The 16444-nt window shown below is 39.7% G+C and overlaps 1 protein-coding gene across 1 annotated transcript in view; it reads left to right on the top strand.

Moving 5' to 3' along the window:
- The first annotated feature begins 15610 nt into the window (after positions 1-15610).
- Positions 15611-16444, top strand: part of LOC149070104 (uncharacterized) — an 85458-nt gene continuing 84624 nt past the window's right edge. Inside the window, exon 1 of the mRNA XM_089249232.1 lies at positions 15611-15833. Coding sequence (XP_089105358.1) covers positions 15779-15833 — 55 coding nt within the window. The 5' untranslated portion in view covers positions 15611-15778. The remainder of the gene's footprint in view (positions 15834-16444) is intronic.

Here is a 16444-nt window from a genome sequence, read left to right as displayed (position 1 = left end):
AGTAGTAACTTTTCCAGACAAATTTTCTCTCTAAACAGAGATCCCGGAGAATCAGTAAGGGGAATAAAAAATTGTCAAGGGAAAATATTGCATATTTCTCTGACTTTTTGCTAAATATTTAAGTACGGTATTTGTTAGAAGTCGGAAAAATTCTGTGAAGTTATTAAACTCGAAGATTAAGATTGTTATGCAGTGTATTTCTCTTTCTTCAGGAGTTTTTGGTCAGGGAAATGTGAAGCAGATTTTTCCGGGAACCCAACCCTGCTAAAGTAGGTATTTCACGACACCGCTGGCCTATTATGGCACCCTAAAATGTGGTACGCTGTTTTGAAATTGCTGTTCACTTTGAAATATGGGTTTTGCTGAAACGCGATGAATACGAGGTTCACTAGATTTTTTTTGTTTTGAGTTGTGTAAATCTGGATAGCTTGAAGGAAAAAAGGAAACACAAAAATGGCGTTCTTTTGAACATGCTTTTTTAAATCGTCTTCCTGAGATCAAAGAGAAATACCAAATAGTTCAGTTTCTATTTTGTCATGGAACTTCGTAAAGTAAAATTGCATCAGGAATGAGATATTGCTCCCCGCAAAGTTTTTCTTTGGCCATTGAGAGACAGCAGAAATCGCTGCAGTGATGTCTTGTCCGGAGACCTCAAGAGAAGGAAGGGCCTCACAAAAATGAGGTCTGGATGAAATTTTCTGGAATTTACCATTTAGGAGGGTCTCAGAAAAACCACTTGGCTCGGGGAGCCCTGTATACAGTGTTTGTTGTTTCTTTCAGTTGAACAGAGGCCACTAGTTGACAAAAGAAACGTTGTCACCGCGTTTATCTAACACTTCGGGCCTTTTATTTTCTTGCACGTTTTACTTCAACTATTTGAACTTCGCTAAGAAAGATAAAAATACTCAACTGCCGCTTAATCTCCAGGTTAAAAGTTGGTAGATTCACTTCTCGTCACCAATCACAATGACCGAAACTTTGCAGGAAATATCATTTTTGAATCTTTGGCACATTTCTTAGCACCATTCACCCGAGTCGTATTATGAACATCAGTGAGAATGTGAGGCACAACTCAGAGACAGTTTCCTCAGGCAAAGATGAGTATGGAGGATCATCAGGGCCGGATTAACCACTAAGCAAAATAAGCACGTGCTTAGGGCATCAGTACAAAAGGGGCACCGCAAAAGATATCAAATGGTTTTTTTTTTGTTTTTTTTTTTTGAATGCGCAATATTTTTTTTTCAACATCGATCATCCTATAGGAGATCCTAAAATTTTAAGAACACTTGATTGTATAGTTGAAGATCATTATCACAAAAGATGAGAAACTAATAATATTGCAAACTAGTCTTCACATCATTATTGCTGAGTTTTTCGACTAGCTTTTCACAATTTTCATAATGTACGCCCAGGGCTGTCTTGACATTATCATGCGCCCCCGTACAAAGTGATTTTTCTGAGACAGGCGCTACTTACCTAGCTAAAAATTCCTACGTACCTACTTGCATATTTACTCTTGAAAATCGGTACCAGATCTAATTGTCGCTTGACACCCCTGTGCCCAGATGGGCCCATGCAGTAAACCAAGTACTACAGAATAAGGACATGATTTTTGTAGGTCATTAGTGGATCAACTGTGCAGTTTGATCTGTAGAAGTGAAAGAAATGCTACCAAGTGTAATTTACAAACTTGAGAATGTATCTAAAAGAAAAAATATTCAATATAACGGTGATTCATCAGAAATGAAATACCGATTGGCAGGGCCGCAACTGGATACTCAGTTAGCCGGGGCAACCACTCATTTAGGTACCCTTCTCGTAATGCTGAAGGATAGGTTAAATGGTAAGTTTGCACCCCTTTTTGTGATGCGCCCGGGCACCAGACCCGCCTGCTTCCCCTCTCCCCCCCCCCCCCCCACTAGTTGCGGATTTGCTTATTGGTAATATGGCCCTTCTAAGATTCAATTGTTTCTTCTTGGATTGTTGTTACAGCCTTTATCTCATCAACCGTTCGTCGTAGTGGTATGGTTCTAATTTTAACAATTCTTAAAATGTGACCAGAAATCACTCTGTACGAGTTTTGGGGATGAAAATACAGTATACACAAAATAAAAAATGTAAATTTTTGTACGATCCTCCCGTCCTCTAACTTCCAATTAGACAGTTGTTGCTTTTTCTCTTCTGAGCCCAACAAACAAATTACATGTTTTTAACTGCATTATTCCCTGCAGGGAATAATGCAGTGCATGAGATAGTTAAATTCAAAAATCGGAGTCAAAAATCTGGGCTTAGGAGAATTTCGCGGAGCAATGCAAAACAATTTTTTGCGGTTTCCTCTAAAAAATTTTTATGTAGTTGCTCCCCGACTTACAAACTTTACGAGTTACGAACGTAAATATTGAAGGGGAAATTTTTTTCACAAAACGCATTCTATTACATTCATTTTTTTTTTTTTTTCATTATTTCAAGAACGCATTGATAGTATGGATCGAAATCAAACACGATCCATTGAGAGGAAATGGCATTTAAATTAATTTTATAAAATTCATGAATTATATTAATAATTAGCGCGTGGTCCACCTGCTGACACTTCATCGTGGTTCGAACCATATTGAACAGACATAAATTTTTGCCATACTTTTAGAGAGCTTCATCATCTCTATCAAATATACGTTGCAATTCGATAACTTTGATCATCTTTCGAATTTTTTATTGCTGTTGTTAATTAATGTAAATTAATAGAAGTAAAGGAATCAAGTACTGGAATTCCATGACCCCCAGAAGGGTGGGGCTAACAGGCAGGATCGTCATAATATCATCATGGGCTCCCGAACCAAGGGATATCTTGGAGGCCCTACCTGAAAAATTCAACTACGTCTCGTTTTCCTGAGGCACCTCTTCTCTAGAGGCCCTTCGGGCACGGCCCGCGGTGGGGGAGGCATGCGTTAAGACGGCGCTGCACCAGGCGTCCTCCTTTTTCAGTTTTGAATCTGGTAACCCTATCTGAAAACCATAATTCGTATTTTCACTTATTCGTTCGATCATCCATATATTGTCCGTATGGCCCCCACATCTTGGTGAGGGGGCCCCGGTCAGACTTTTTACGGGCCCATTATGTAGTTAATTTATAGCGTGAAAAAGCAAAAAATGATGGCAACTGTCCCGGGCCCCAGGGCTAGAGCCCTGCCAGCCTCCCCCCCCTCTTTGTGGGGGACATGATTGTCCGAATTTTTTTGTGGAAAAATAATTATTTTTTCAATTTCAAATTTATTTTACAATTTGTGTGAATACATGTTATATGATACCAGCGGTTCTCAACCGGTGCTCCGCGGCTGCTCGAGGAAATTTTAAAAAAAATCAGTAAAATTGAAAAAATAGTTATACATATTTTTGAATAGTAAAAAATAAATCAGTGACTTTAATGAATAATTAAAAAATGGGTCTACGGGGCTCCGCCATAGAATTATTTTACTAAAAAGGGCTCCGCGAGTCAAAAATGGTTGACAACCGCTGTATGATACTATTGGCAACCAAGGAGACGAAATGTCCCATACTGGTTGTTACAATGAATAGGTTTATAAAATGTAGTTCAGTGAAATTATTTTCAGGTATATGATGGGGAAAAAAAAATATAAAAAGAAAGTGGTTACGAATAAAAATAGTGTAATTAACAGAAAATAAGCAAAATATGTAAAAAATAAATAATAAAGGATATTCTCATGCAACGGTGGAGGTGCTATAAAAATTACATGAATAATATCAACGTGAATTCTTAATCATCGCATGAGTTGCCTGAAATTTCGAGATTAGATGGCAGCACAATTTTATATAAATCCACTGAGCTATAAGTAAACTTATAGCTCAGTGGCTTTACTTATAGCTCAGTGTATAAATCAAGCCTCCATCGAGCTTATACCTGGAGAGCGGGGCTAACGAGAAAGATCCCCCGCTGGAGAGAGTATGACGTCAGCGGTCTCTGCTTGGTGTTGAGACAACACCTACTTTAATAGAATAAAAATATAATATAATAGAATAATTAGTAATATTAATTATTCTATATTATATTATAATAGAATAATAATATAATAGAATAGAATAATTAATAATATTAATTATTCTATATTATATTATAATATAATTATAATATAATAATAATATAATATAGAATAATAATAATAATATTATAGAAAGTTTTCAGTGTTTTCTAGTGAGTGTTGGCTGAGAACGGTGTCCCCCAACCCCTGAGCTATAAGGAAAGTTTACTTCTATTCGGAAGATCACGTGACTCGGAACGTGAAAACACAATCCCCCGTTATTTTCTTATGGCATCCACAGAAATTTAAAACAATAAATAAAATAAATAATTTTTCAGCGTCGATGAGATAATTCTAGAATTAATGAAAGAAAATATTCTAGAATTAATGTAAGATAATTTCAGCATTGATAAAAGTGATAACTCCAAAATTAATGAAAGGAGATAATTTCAGCATTAATGAAAGGAGATAATTTCAGCATTAATGAAAGGAGATAATTTCAGCATTAATGAAAGATAATTCCAAAATTAATGAAAGAGATAATTCCAAAATTAATGAAAGATAATTCCAAAATTAATGAGAGATAATTCCAGATTTAATGAGATATAATTTCAAAATCAATGAAAGAAATAATTCATTAATGGAAGAAATAATTTCAGCATTAATGAAAGAAATAATTTCAGCATTAATGAAAGAAATAATTTCAGCATTAATGAAAGAAATAATTTCAGCATTAATGAAAGAAATAATTTCAGCATTAATGAAAGAAATAATTTCAGCATTAATGAAAGAAATAATTTCAGCATTAATGAAAGAAATAATTTCAGCATTAATGAAAGAAACAAATCCAGAATTGATGAAAGCAATTATTCCAGAATTAATGAAAGAAAATTCAAGAATTAATGAAAGAAAATTCAAGAATTAATGAAAGAAAATTCAAGAATTAATGAAAGAAAATTCAAGAATTAATGAAAGAAAATTCAAGAATTAATGAAAGAAAATCCAGAATTGATGAAGGAAATTTTTCCAGCATTAATGAAAGAAATGATTTTAGTATTAAAGAAAAAAAATAATTTAATATTTTTCACCTTCAGATGAGTTTCTCTCTCTATTCTTTTTTTTTAATCTGTAAAACGCAATATTTAGAGACCGAACTGTACATTTCTACGTTCAAATTGCCAGGCGGGAACTTTGTTTTCACCGAGTCACGTGATTTCCTTGCATTTGATGTCGCGGTGGCCGGATGCTCCCTCCAGTAATATAGGCTCCATGCAAGCCTCGCCTCAGAATCTCTGTCGTCTGCTTCTCTCCAGGTTCTTTGTTTTGGACGCCTCCTTGTGTCCCGAAAAAAATGACTGAACTGGCAGTTTGAACTTCCAGTTCTGTTTGTGAGGTTAGCTTGTTGGGAACCGAACAAACCGACTTCTTGTCTGTCGTCTGATCATTAAGAGGTTCTTTGTTTTGACCGTCTCCTTATGCTCAATTAAAATAACCGAACTATCAGTTTAAATTTCCAGTTCAGTTTATGAGCTTTGTTTATAAGGAACTAAGCGGAATAAAGAATATAGTTTTTTTACTTTAAACTTCATCATCACCACATGAGTCACTTTTAAATTTGAGATTAGATGGCAGCACATTACTATAAAGTGGAGTGTGGGAAAATTCACTTTTTACGAGCTGAAATTGGTTGAGCTGAAAAACGTCATCGGGGGCACCAAAAATAGATCCCGCACGGGCAGAGATTCCTTCCCCTTTTCTGCTCCTACCCCATGGTCCCCCACATCCTGGAGTAGGGCCCTAGGCTGGGATCTTTTGCGGGCCATTTTTTACGATCTTATCTGTCGTCTGATTGTTTGGAGGTCCTTTGTTTTGGATGTCTCCTTGGTCTTGAAAAAATTACTGAACTGGAAGTTTGATCTTTCAGGTCAGTTTATAAAGAGCAAAGCTGAATGAAGAATTTAGTTTTTTACGCCTGAACTTCGCCATCACCACATTAGGCGCTTCTGATTTCGAAAGTAGATAGCAGCACCAACAATATTTTTAAAAATGAATGTCTTAAAGTATTCTTTAGAGTATTAAATTAATTTTTAATTCTCTTAAAGTTGTTAGTGCCATTGTGAATTGCGCGGCAAATAAAAAACTGCTATTGGCGGAAGCGTAACGTTTCGAGTCACCCGGTATATACGGGACGTACTGGCTTAGTCGGGAAGACTGGATGCATTTATCGCACCTACGTCCTGCAGCAGGGGTCTTCCAGGCTGGAATCTTTGTTGGGACCTTAGAGGCCAGATTTTTTACTGGTCCCTCGATAAAGAATTTATGGTATGAAAAAAAACCAAAAATTATAAGAAACTAGGCTGAAGCATTTCATCCCCCACAGAGGCCGTGCGACCTGTGCAGCCATATGGGGCACCTCTCTGGGAAAGGGTGCCAAATCCGAGTTGGAAGTTAGAAAAAAAAAATTTTTGAGCTGAGAAACGCCATCGGGGGCACCAAAAATAGATCCCGCACGGGCAGAGATTTCTTTCTCTTTTCTGCCCCTACCCATTGGTACATCAAGGCCACCTCAAGACCATCGTAGAAAAAAAATTTTTGTCGGTGAAATTTGTTCCCCCTCTGGTCCAGCACCCGATTCACCAAACCAGCCGGCTCCGCCCTAGTTGCGGCCCTGCTCTGTGGCGAAGTGATTTTTCAGCCTCTCCCCTCCTCCTATCTGGCTAGAAAAAATACTTGCCTACCAATTTTAGCGTGTTTATTCTCAAATTTTTCTATCACATCATATATTCATCATCAAGTATTACGTCATCATCCATTGGTGGAGGGGGGGGGGGTGTTTCCGATTTGCTGACTTTTGATGACAATGGGGGGGGGGGGTTGGATAATGCTTACGTCATCAACCACCCTTTATGAAAATATGAGTTAGGATTCAGAGGGGCAGAGCTGATGACGAAATTTTGCTGACAAGGGGAGAAATGAAAGTGGTTCCCCCCCCCCCCCAAACAAAATTTCTGGCTACGGGCCTGCACCCATTAACGGTTTACTTCTGTTTTTTACCACCGTAAATTCACTTTAGAGGGGTCCCTTCAAAGATCCCAGCCTAGGAATCCTGCTGCAAGATGTTGGGGGGGGGGGGGTGTCACACCGATTTTTCCACAGGACAAATTCTCATTTCTCGGGGCCTCCAAATTAAAACCAAAAATATTTGGCTTCAGTGGAAGCCAGTAATTTATTTTGGAAGAGACAGTGCTGTGTTAACAAATGGGCCCACCAGGGCACGGCCCGGAGGGCCCCTTAAGTACAAAAGACACCAAAAATAGGTTCCGCACAAGTACAGATTTCTTCTCGAGTCACCCCTGTTCTTAACGCATATTGGTGCATCAGGCCACGACCTCCTATATAACCTGGTTATCTAGGATGTCGTGATCAGGCCACCTCCACCCTCCAGAAGCAGGGCCGATGTGTCAGATTTTTTTTCCGGATATTCATTACTCTGTAATGAATTTATAAAAAACCATGGATCCCATATCCTACAGCACGGCTCCTATGCTGAGATCTCTGGTACGCCTCCAGGCCAAACTTTTCATGCCCCTCTCTATAGTAAGTTTATAATGTGGGAAAACACTAAAAAAAATGATAATTTTCGTCCCATGTCTGCTCCCCTCTAGTTGCGGTCCTCGGGAGCAGGCGGGTCTTGTTAACCCGTGCCTCGGATGAGGTGGGGGGGGGGTGGCCACCAAAATGCACGCTTGCCCCGGCTGACTAAGCATCTCGTTGCAGTCCTGCCTACTCTTGTGAGAAAGGCCGCACCTAGTGGTGGGGGAGAAAGCTGGTCCAGTGCCCTTGGCGCCGGACCAGAGAGAGCGTCAATTTCAACTTTTAACCCTCCTTCAGCATTACAAAGGACGCCGAAATGTGATCTTGCCCAGATGACCAAGCATCGATCTTGTTGTGACCCTGCTTGTGGGAAGGAGCCTATGGGGTCCACCCAGGGACGTTGCGTGCCTTCTCCGGGCCCCGAGGCAGACTTTCTTGGGGCCTCTTGAAAAGATTTATTATCATGCAAAATAAGTGTATATTTTTTTTGTAAGCGCCCCCCCCCCCATTTACTCGAGGCAGTACTCTGGTTGCCCCAGCGCTTTTAAGGGCCAGGGTCCGCAGGGGGAAGGAGCTCAGAATAAAAGGATTTGGTGAACTTTTTTTCGGAGCATTTTTCATACAAATTATTGGGTGAGCATTTCCAGTCAGAAGGGGGGGGGGGGTGCCAAGGCCGTCATAACAGCACCATGGGCCCCCTGGCCAAGTGACTTTTCTGAGGCCCTACCAGGCAAATTTACATGTATGCTCCTCGAAAATTTCAACTGTATATCATTTTTTGTGAGGTCCCTTTTCTCTTGAGGCCCCACGAGCCATGCCTGGGTGGGTCCATACGTTAAGACGGCACTGCTGACAGGGCTCCAGCCCTGGGATCCAGGACAATAACCATAATTTTTTTTCACGCAATAAATTTATTACAGAAGGGCCCGTGAAAAGTCTGGCCTAGGGGCCCTGCTCCAGGATGTGGGGAGGGGGATGTGGAATTCACAAAAATAAAGAAAAACATTCTGAAACACGTTAGAACTACATTTGAAAATGTAAATTAATTTAAAATTACTGCAGCATATATTCCGCTTAACGTTCCCACTTAAAGTTTTCTCGCTTAGTACGACTTATTTTCGTGATCTCCTAAGGGATCGTTCAAGTATTACGTAAGCAAAGTTTTAGCCATTTTTGACCCCCCCCCCCCCCCACTTGTTAGCAAGAGTCAGCAAAACTTTGACCTCCCTTGTCAGCAAAATCTCTTCATCACCTCTGCCTCTCTGAATCCTAACGCAGATTGTGGTGGGATCAGAGATGTACGGGGGGGGGGGGATAGGGGGGGGGCTCATGCCCCCCCCCTCCCACGATCGAAAATTTATTTTTTTAATGCAAAAAATATGGGTTTTTTTTTAATTGAAATTTCAGAAGAAAATACCTTTATATGTTATTATAATCAATTTCTGTTAATTTCAATGTTATTTGAAGGCTATGGACTCAAAATTTATCTTTAATAAATTCATTGCGACTCACCCTCTAAGCCATATAATGATAAATCACATAAAGGCTCTTGGCCCGCGGATCAAATATGGCCCTGGGGGTTATCTGATGCGGCCTGCCCTCCTCAAACCTAATTTTGTAAAAATGAACTAAGCGGCACATTTACAGATCGCTTAAGTGCCCAGTGGCCCAATTCCAGAACATTTAAGCGGCCGTGGCACATTTTCAGATCGTTTAAATGACCCGGGACACAGTTCTAGGACATTTAGAGATCCCTTGAGTGACGTGACGTAGTTTTAGAGCACTAAAGTGGCCCCCCAATGCGGTTCTACATCACTCAAGTTACCCGCGGCACATTCTCAGATTATTCAAGTGATCCGCGGCATATAATTACGAATCGCTTGAGCGATGCGTGGCACAGTTCCAGAGCACTTAAGCTGCCCGGACACATTTCCAGATCATTGGATCCGCAAAACATTTAGAGATTACTAAAGTGACTTTGTAGGGAACTTATCAGTAAGGGGGGGATGTTACTTCAAGTGCCCATAAACTATCGAAAGGATTTTCTTGTTTTTGGCGCACCGAGTAAGATGCCAGTAAAAAAATTTCATATTTTCATAAAGGGTGGTTGATGACGTAAGCATTATCCAAACCCCCCTCCCCTTGTCCTCAAGGGTCAGCAAATCGGAAACCCCCTCCCCCCCCCCCATCGATGATGACGTAATGCTTGAACGCCCCCTAACTTTTACTAAGACTTATTGAAATTTCCCGTTTACAACGTTTTCCCGCCAACAACGTTTTTCATGAGTGTTTGGAAAACGCTATAAGTGGGATTCACTGTATATGAGCTCTTCAATGTTATTACTTGTTTAAAACCGTTTCTTGCCACAAACAAAATCCAAAATTGCAATCTCAATATTTGAATATTCAAATTCGAAATTCAAAAAAATACGCTCTGGAATAGGGGTCGTGTCGAATATTAACAACATTATATAGCTGTGCAATCAGCCTAAACCTCAGATATAATTTATTTAATAGTAGGCAATGAAACTACAGGGGCTGTAAGCAACGTAGCCTACATCCTAAATGTTCGGAAATCTGTGCTCTTAAATGTTTTCATGCATGAACTCTCTATTCATGAACAGGGTCGGTTCTCGGTTCTGGACATTTTTCAAGTGTAAGCGAATGATGTTTTGGTGATAAAAAAATCACCTCTTTCAGTTGGCGACTTTTGTGGCCGCGTATTTCGCAGGATTCAAGATCCGGCTCTGTTCATGAAACGAAATATGTCTAATGTTGGTACTGTAATAGGGGAATAAAATCAAAGAGAAATGTCTTACCCTTTTTCGGAAGTTGAGTAGTAAAAATTGTCAAAATTTAGAATTCATATATTGTACATCCGTCTTCCGGAATATATGAGAGAATGATTCGGAGATGGGGTAGAATTTCCTCCCTAGGAAAACATCATGGCATGACAGTTCAGAGGTTCCCAAGAAGGCATGCATTTAACACTCCGAATGACAGTTGATGCTGCCTCGCCCCTTGGCAATCTTCATCTACAGATATCCATACTACAGTCTACTATGGAACATCAATAGTGGAAGCCTAGTATATATTCTAGAAACCTTGAGTGGAAGCATCGCCGATAATGAAACTACAAACATTCACCTTTTGCGCACTATTGGTACCTCCAGACCAGATGGTAACTCCAACGAGAGGGGGAGGTTTTCAAGGGGAAATTGCTAGATATCTTTTCTAGTTTTCATTTTCGTTTGATGCTCTAAGCATGTTTTTTTTTTTGAAGAAAAGATTTCTTTGGAAAAAATTGCGGCTCCTGAAATTTTGCCGCCCAGTGCGACCGCACCTTTCGCACCCCTCCCCCTAAGTCCGGTCCTTATCGGAGACAAGTTGGGAAAGAACAGCATAAATGAGGGAAAGAGGCGTTGTGTCTTAGTTTACGATGTTCTTTCCCACCTTTTCGCAGATTTTTGTATTTGCAACTACTTTCTAATTGGGTTTTTAGGACAGGGTGTCCATGTAAAATCAATTTTTTATTTTATTTTGTGACACACTGTATTTTCATTCTCAAAACTGAAACAGTAGTTTCGGGACACATTTTTAGCATTTTTCAAATTGGGAACCATACCTCTACGACAAATAGTTGATGAGATGAAATGTGAATTCACAGGGGGCCACTCTATACAGTAAATCCATGGCCTATCTAAAAAATGAAAAAAAGTAGAAAACGTGCATTTTGGCAATTAAAAAAAAAAGGTAAAATTGACACACATGTCTCTATGTTGCATAATTTTAAAAATTAATCTTTTATCAAATTTTTCATAAAAATTTTTGATTAAGAAAAGTATAGAGAGATCAAGTTGAATTTGGGGATGGAAGAACCAATAAAATTTAACATTGTAATTTCAAAGCTACAATCAAAACACTGAAAGGAAAATTTAAGATGCTAGAAATATTATCCTGATCATATATTCAACCTTAGACACAGTCACGGTTCCACAACGATGAGTCAGGAGTGGTGTATGATTAGGCTGACCATATTTCCTCGAAAGAAATACGGGACATCGGGATTCCAAATACGGGAAAATACGGAACTTTGCCAATTATCGCCAAAAACGACGCCAAAACCAAACAAAGTTGCCAAATATTGTTGAAATTATGAAAAAATCACATCACAATAGCGGGAAATGATGCATTACTGCAAATTGCAGTGGATTAAAATGTATTCCACGGAAAAAAAACGTTTACCAAGGCAAATGTGGGAGATTAATATCCCATATATAGTTGTAACTATCATAAAATAATTTGAGTTGAAAAATAATTTCAATCTTCGACTTTAATAAAGAATAAAAATTCAAGTAGGCTTCGTGTGAAATACGGGAAAAACCGGGACACTTTTGCCAAAAAGTCGGGACGGCCAAAAAAAAGAGCTGTCCCGGGAAATACGGGACGTATGGTCACCCTATGTATGATTGTAGGATTGTCCTGTATTTTATTGAACAGGCCAAGTTTTATCATATTATCCGGATTTTGGGAGGGGTGATTACTCTCCCACCCTACTTCTGGATCCACGGCTGGTCTTAGATTAGTTACTTCTGAAATACAAAGTTTCATTCAATGTTTTTTCCCCCATTGATAGATTCAACATTGTGTAAAATATACGTATGGAGGCTCAAAAATCATTTAAGTGCTTGATGGCCTTCAAACATCTAATCCGGCCCTGAGGATCATGTAAACGCTCTGTGGACTAATCCTAAGATTCCTGGTCAACTGGGATCTTCCCTCACTATTTTCTCCAGAGAAGCATGGACCCCGCAAACTGGAGCAGAGCCCCCAAACCAGATTTTTCACGGGTCCTTCTATAGTAAATTTATGTCATGGAAAAAACAAAAAAACAAAAAAAAAATGATAGTAGGAGGGCTGAAGCTCTATTAGTCCCACTTTTGTTGGGGCCATGCACAGCAGTGGTACTATCTTTGGAAATAGCCGTCCGAAAGGAGGATGAAACTTCCTGCCATGGCCCGCACATTCTGGAAGCCCCCCCCCCTCCCCCCAGGATAATGAATTTAATGTAAAAAAAATAAAAATGTTGTTCCGGACCCCAGGGGTCCTTCCCGTTATACTTTCCCGATTTACGCATCTGAAAAAATCAAAACTTATCTAATGATCTACGCTTGAAGCTTATGGAAATAAAATCTAAGCAAGTTCCAAAATTTTGCAATGTTTACGCCATTTTTTTTTTCTCCCATTTAAATAATCTTTTTTTTCCTTCCTTACAGATGGCAAGAATGGCAATTTTCAAAGAATAAAGGGAGAGGAAGAGGAAGGAAAGGAAATCCGGCTGACTTTATTTACCGTTATTTTGATCGATATAGTAGATGGACTGGGATATAATCTGTGGAACCAAGCGTTTTTAGATCGAGCGAATAGATACCATCATTACGCCAATGGAAGTCGTTAAGGGAAAAAATCTCGTGAGACGTATGGAGTTGCTGATTAAGAAAATGGTGATCGACGGTGAAGTGAAATATCTAACATCACGGTTGACCTGAACCTTGGCCTTTCTCGAAGGAGATTCATTTATCAGAGGGAATTGACCAGCGCAAATTGTTTACCGATCACTGATCGGATATCAGCAGCGACCGGTCGCGAGAAAATAAGAGCTGTGTTTCAGCAAAAAAAATTGGTCGATCAGACACATGCCGCTTTTCTTCATACTGTAATAAGTAGATGAGTTAATTTGATAATAACTTATCGAATTCGGATGATTTTTTACGACATCTACGCAGAGAAATATTCTATTAATGCTATTTATGTTATAATTATTAATGCGCATTGTGTACTACGGAAGACGTAGTTTCTGTTTGATGAAATCAAAGATATCCAAATGGCCTAGGGTCTGTGGAAGATAAATGCTTGATTCTTTCGTTATTGATTTCGACCATCAATGCTGTGTTAATGCGTGAATAAGAATAAGAAGTATAGTTGTAATATTTACACCTAGATATAAAGAAGCTCATGTACTGTATCACAATTCGTAGAAATTAGCCAAGGTGTTATTAAGATGATCCCGTTTCGAAAAACCACGGACAGCCTTTTTCCCAAAACATGTTTCTTATGAATGAACAGCGTACGTCCTATTCATGTCTTCCCGACATCGTCGATTGGGCCTCTTTCTTCATTTTTTGTACTACGTATATTATAATCAGTGGCGGATTAAAGTCGGTCGAGGCCCCGGGCGCAAAAGAAAATATTGGACCTTCTTAGATTAGAAAAAAGTGTTTACTACGTTTCCCCCCTACGTTTCTTTAATTCATATTTGTGTCTTTCATAAGTCGCGTAAGAAGTCGCCATATTGGTTACCTTGTCAACTGTTTGTATGTCCCTCAAAGAAAGAGGAAATATCAAGTGATCCAAAAAGCCTCGTATAAAAATAAAAGATTGATCCCTAAGAGCCCCTTCCCGATCCTAATAGAAACCAAATGATACTCGTATCTGTTAGCTTACACTAGATGTGACGGAAGTAACGGAGGCACCATGAACAAATTCAAATTCAGTTCTTGCCTTTGCCATCGAGAGGCACCCACAGAGATGACAAAGAAGCAATTGGGATCGCCCAAGTTGTTTTTAATTAAAACTGATGGGCACTGCTTAAAAAATTTTAAACCATCCTAGCTCCCCTTATTCATTTTTCACGATAGACGGAGGGGGATGGAGATCATGGATATAACCACATCTAGTAATAGCACATGGCTTTTCCACATTTTAAGAACGTGACAAAAAGCTGAAATGAATTCAGCTTACCAGTCGAAAGAAATTTCTTTATGCAGATTCGTCTACACCACGGTCCCCAAATTATTATGGTCTCGTGGCACTGATTCAAATCATGTCCTCACACACACACACACACACACACACACACATCCTGTAATCTGGGCCCTTAGGCTGAGATCTTTGACGGGCTTCTCTATAGTTAATTTATAGTGAGGAAATAAAAGAAAATGAGAACCGTCCCTGGGGGCCTCAGGGCTAGAACCCTGTCAGCGCTGCCCTTGCGAGGGCCCCCTTGATCCAAATACAATATGATTACAGTACACACCTTTTCAAGTCTTCTCGTAGAGTACAGTTTCGAAACAGGCAACCTTCAACCCAATACTTACGTAACATGGATATTCAAGCATTTACCATCTCCAGTTCAAAATATTGAAGACGGCAGCACGAGCAAAAACACGGAACCAGAGCAACTCTGACAACATAAGTACGTTAGGGACACACACACACACACAACTCGTTCCGTCATGTACCCATTCCGCAGGGGAATGTGTGCGTGCCGGAACATGACCCATAGAAATTCCGCAGAGGAATGTGTACAAGATGCATGTATGCTGTGCCGTCTTAAGGCATGGGCCCACCCAAGCACGGCCCGTTGACCTCAAGCGAAGAGGGGCCTCACAAAAATGAGATCTGGTTGAAATTTTTGAGAAGTTGTTTGGCAGGGTCTCAGAAAAATCAATTGGCCCGGGGGTGCATGATACTCTTAAGACGGCCCTGCATGTATGGTTAAGTAGTAGTGATCTACACTGACCACACGATTTTTCGTTATACGGCCCACATTGTACCAGCTTCCATTCTAAAGCGGTTGTTTCTTCGAAGGTTTCGACGAGAAGTTTTAAAGAAAACTTGTCAGTGTGCACACACACAATATAAATGGACCTTCAAAAACCCCCTATTTCTTGACTTTCTCTCTTGAAATTTTGCGAGAGAAAAGACTTTCTCTCGCCAATGCTTTTTTACCCACAATCCAAAGTTGAAAATAAATTCTTTTTTTTTGAAAGTGTCACACTCCGCGTCCCGACTCAAATGTCAGCGCAACAAACCGAACAGTTTCCGCAACTGCGTTTCAATTTTTATTTTCTCCCTAATTTTTCTTTCTGATTGAGTAAATAAATATGCTTTTTATCAGATCGACACAGGTCAAGATGGGAGGCTTTTAAGTCTTCACTTGTTTCAGTTGCTGCTGGTTCGGACTGCTCTCCGGAGGCTTGCTGCTGCTGCCGCTGCTGATCTACTTGTGGGAACTCATTCGTAGACTCCTGTGTTTTCGATAGACTGATATTGTCTTGATCGTTTAAACACCACCCGTGAAGGGAACCATGTTCCCCCTACAGGTTACGTTCCTTGTTCTAACGGCTGCAACGCTACCATCCGGTAAGATAAACCAATGCATATTTTCTTATACTTGTCATTACTATGATAATTTATGGTAACGCCTTTGCTACAGTATTTACTCTCAAAATACGTAGAGACTAGAATGGAGAGGGAGATATACGCATATGCCACATCACACGTTGTACAAAGAGTGATTGCTGATGCTCAGTTCTTCCGGTTTGTTGTAAATAATTTTTTGAGATACTTCGGGAAAAGGCTGTTTGAATTTTATTCAAGGTTAGTCTATCATTGGGCGTGTGTGATTCTCATTATTGGTCACACTGCTAGCGAAAATCTTATTGATGAAGTGATTAGGGATGTTTTGTAGCCAATATATTTTTTGGATTGAGAAAATATCTTTCCGTGGTTCTCGACTATTTGTAACGGTCACTGTCAAGCAACCAAAGCAATTATTGAATTAGGAGAAACGGCCAGGTGTGTAACACAGCTCAGGCTGATTATATTACACCAAGTCTAACAACAGCGAATTTTTTTGAAGGCCACGAATGACTCCATTGTGCTCTAAAAGATTCGCTTCGTGACTTAAATTAGCTTAATCTGAATCTTTACACATGGACTTTGACAGCGCAACGTATCAAGTAACGAATGTG

This window comes from Pholcus phalangioides, unplaced genomic scaffold (genome assembly GCF_987345545.1).
Source record: "Pholcus phalangioides strain wild (caught in Gottingen) unplaced genomic scaffold, Ppha-v1.0 ptg000022l_1, whole genome shotgun sequence".
Lineage (NCBI taxonomy): Eukaryota > Metazoa > Arthropoda > Arachnida > Araneae > Pholcidae > Pholcus > Pholcus phalangioides.
This window is presented reverse-complemented; position numbering and strand designations above follow the sequence as displayed.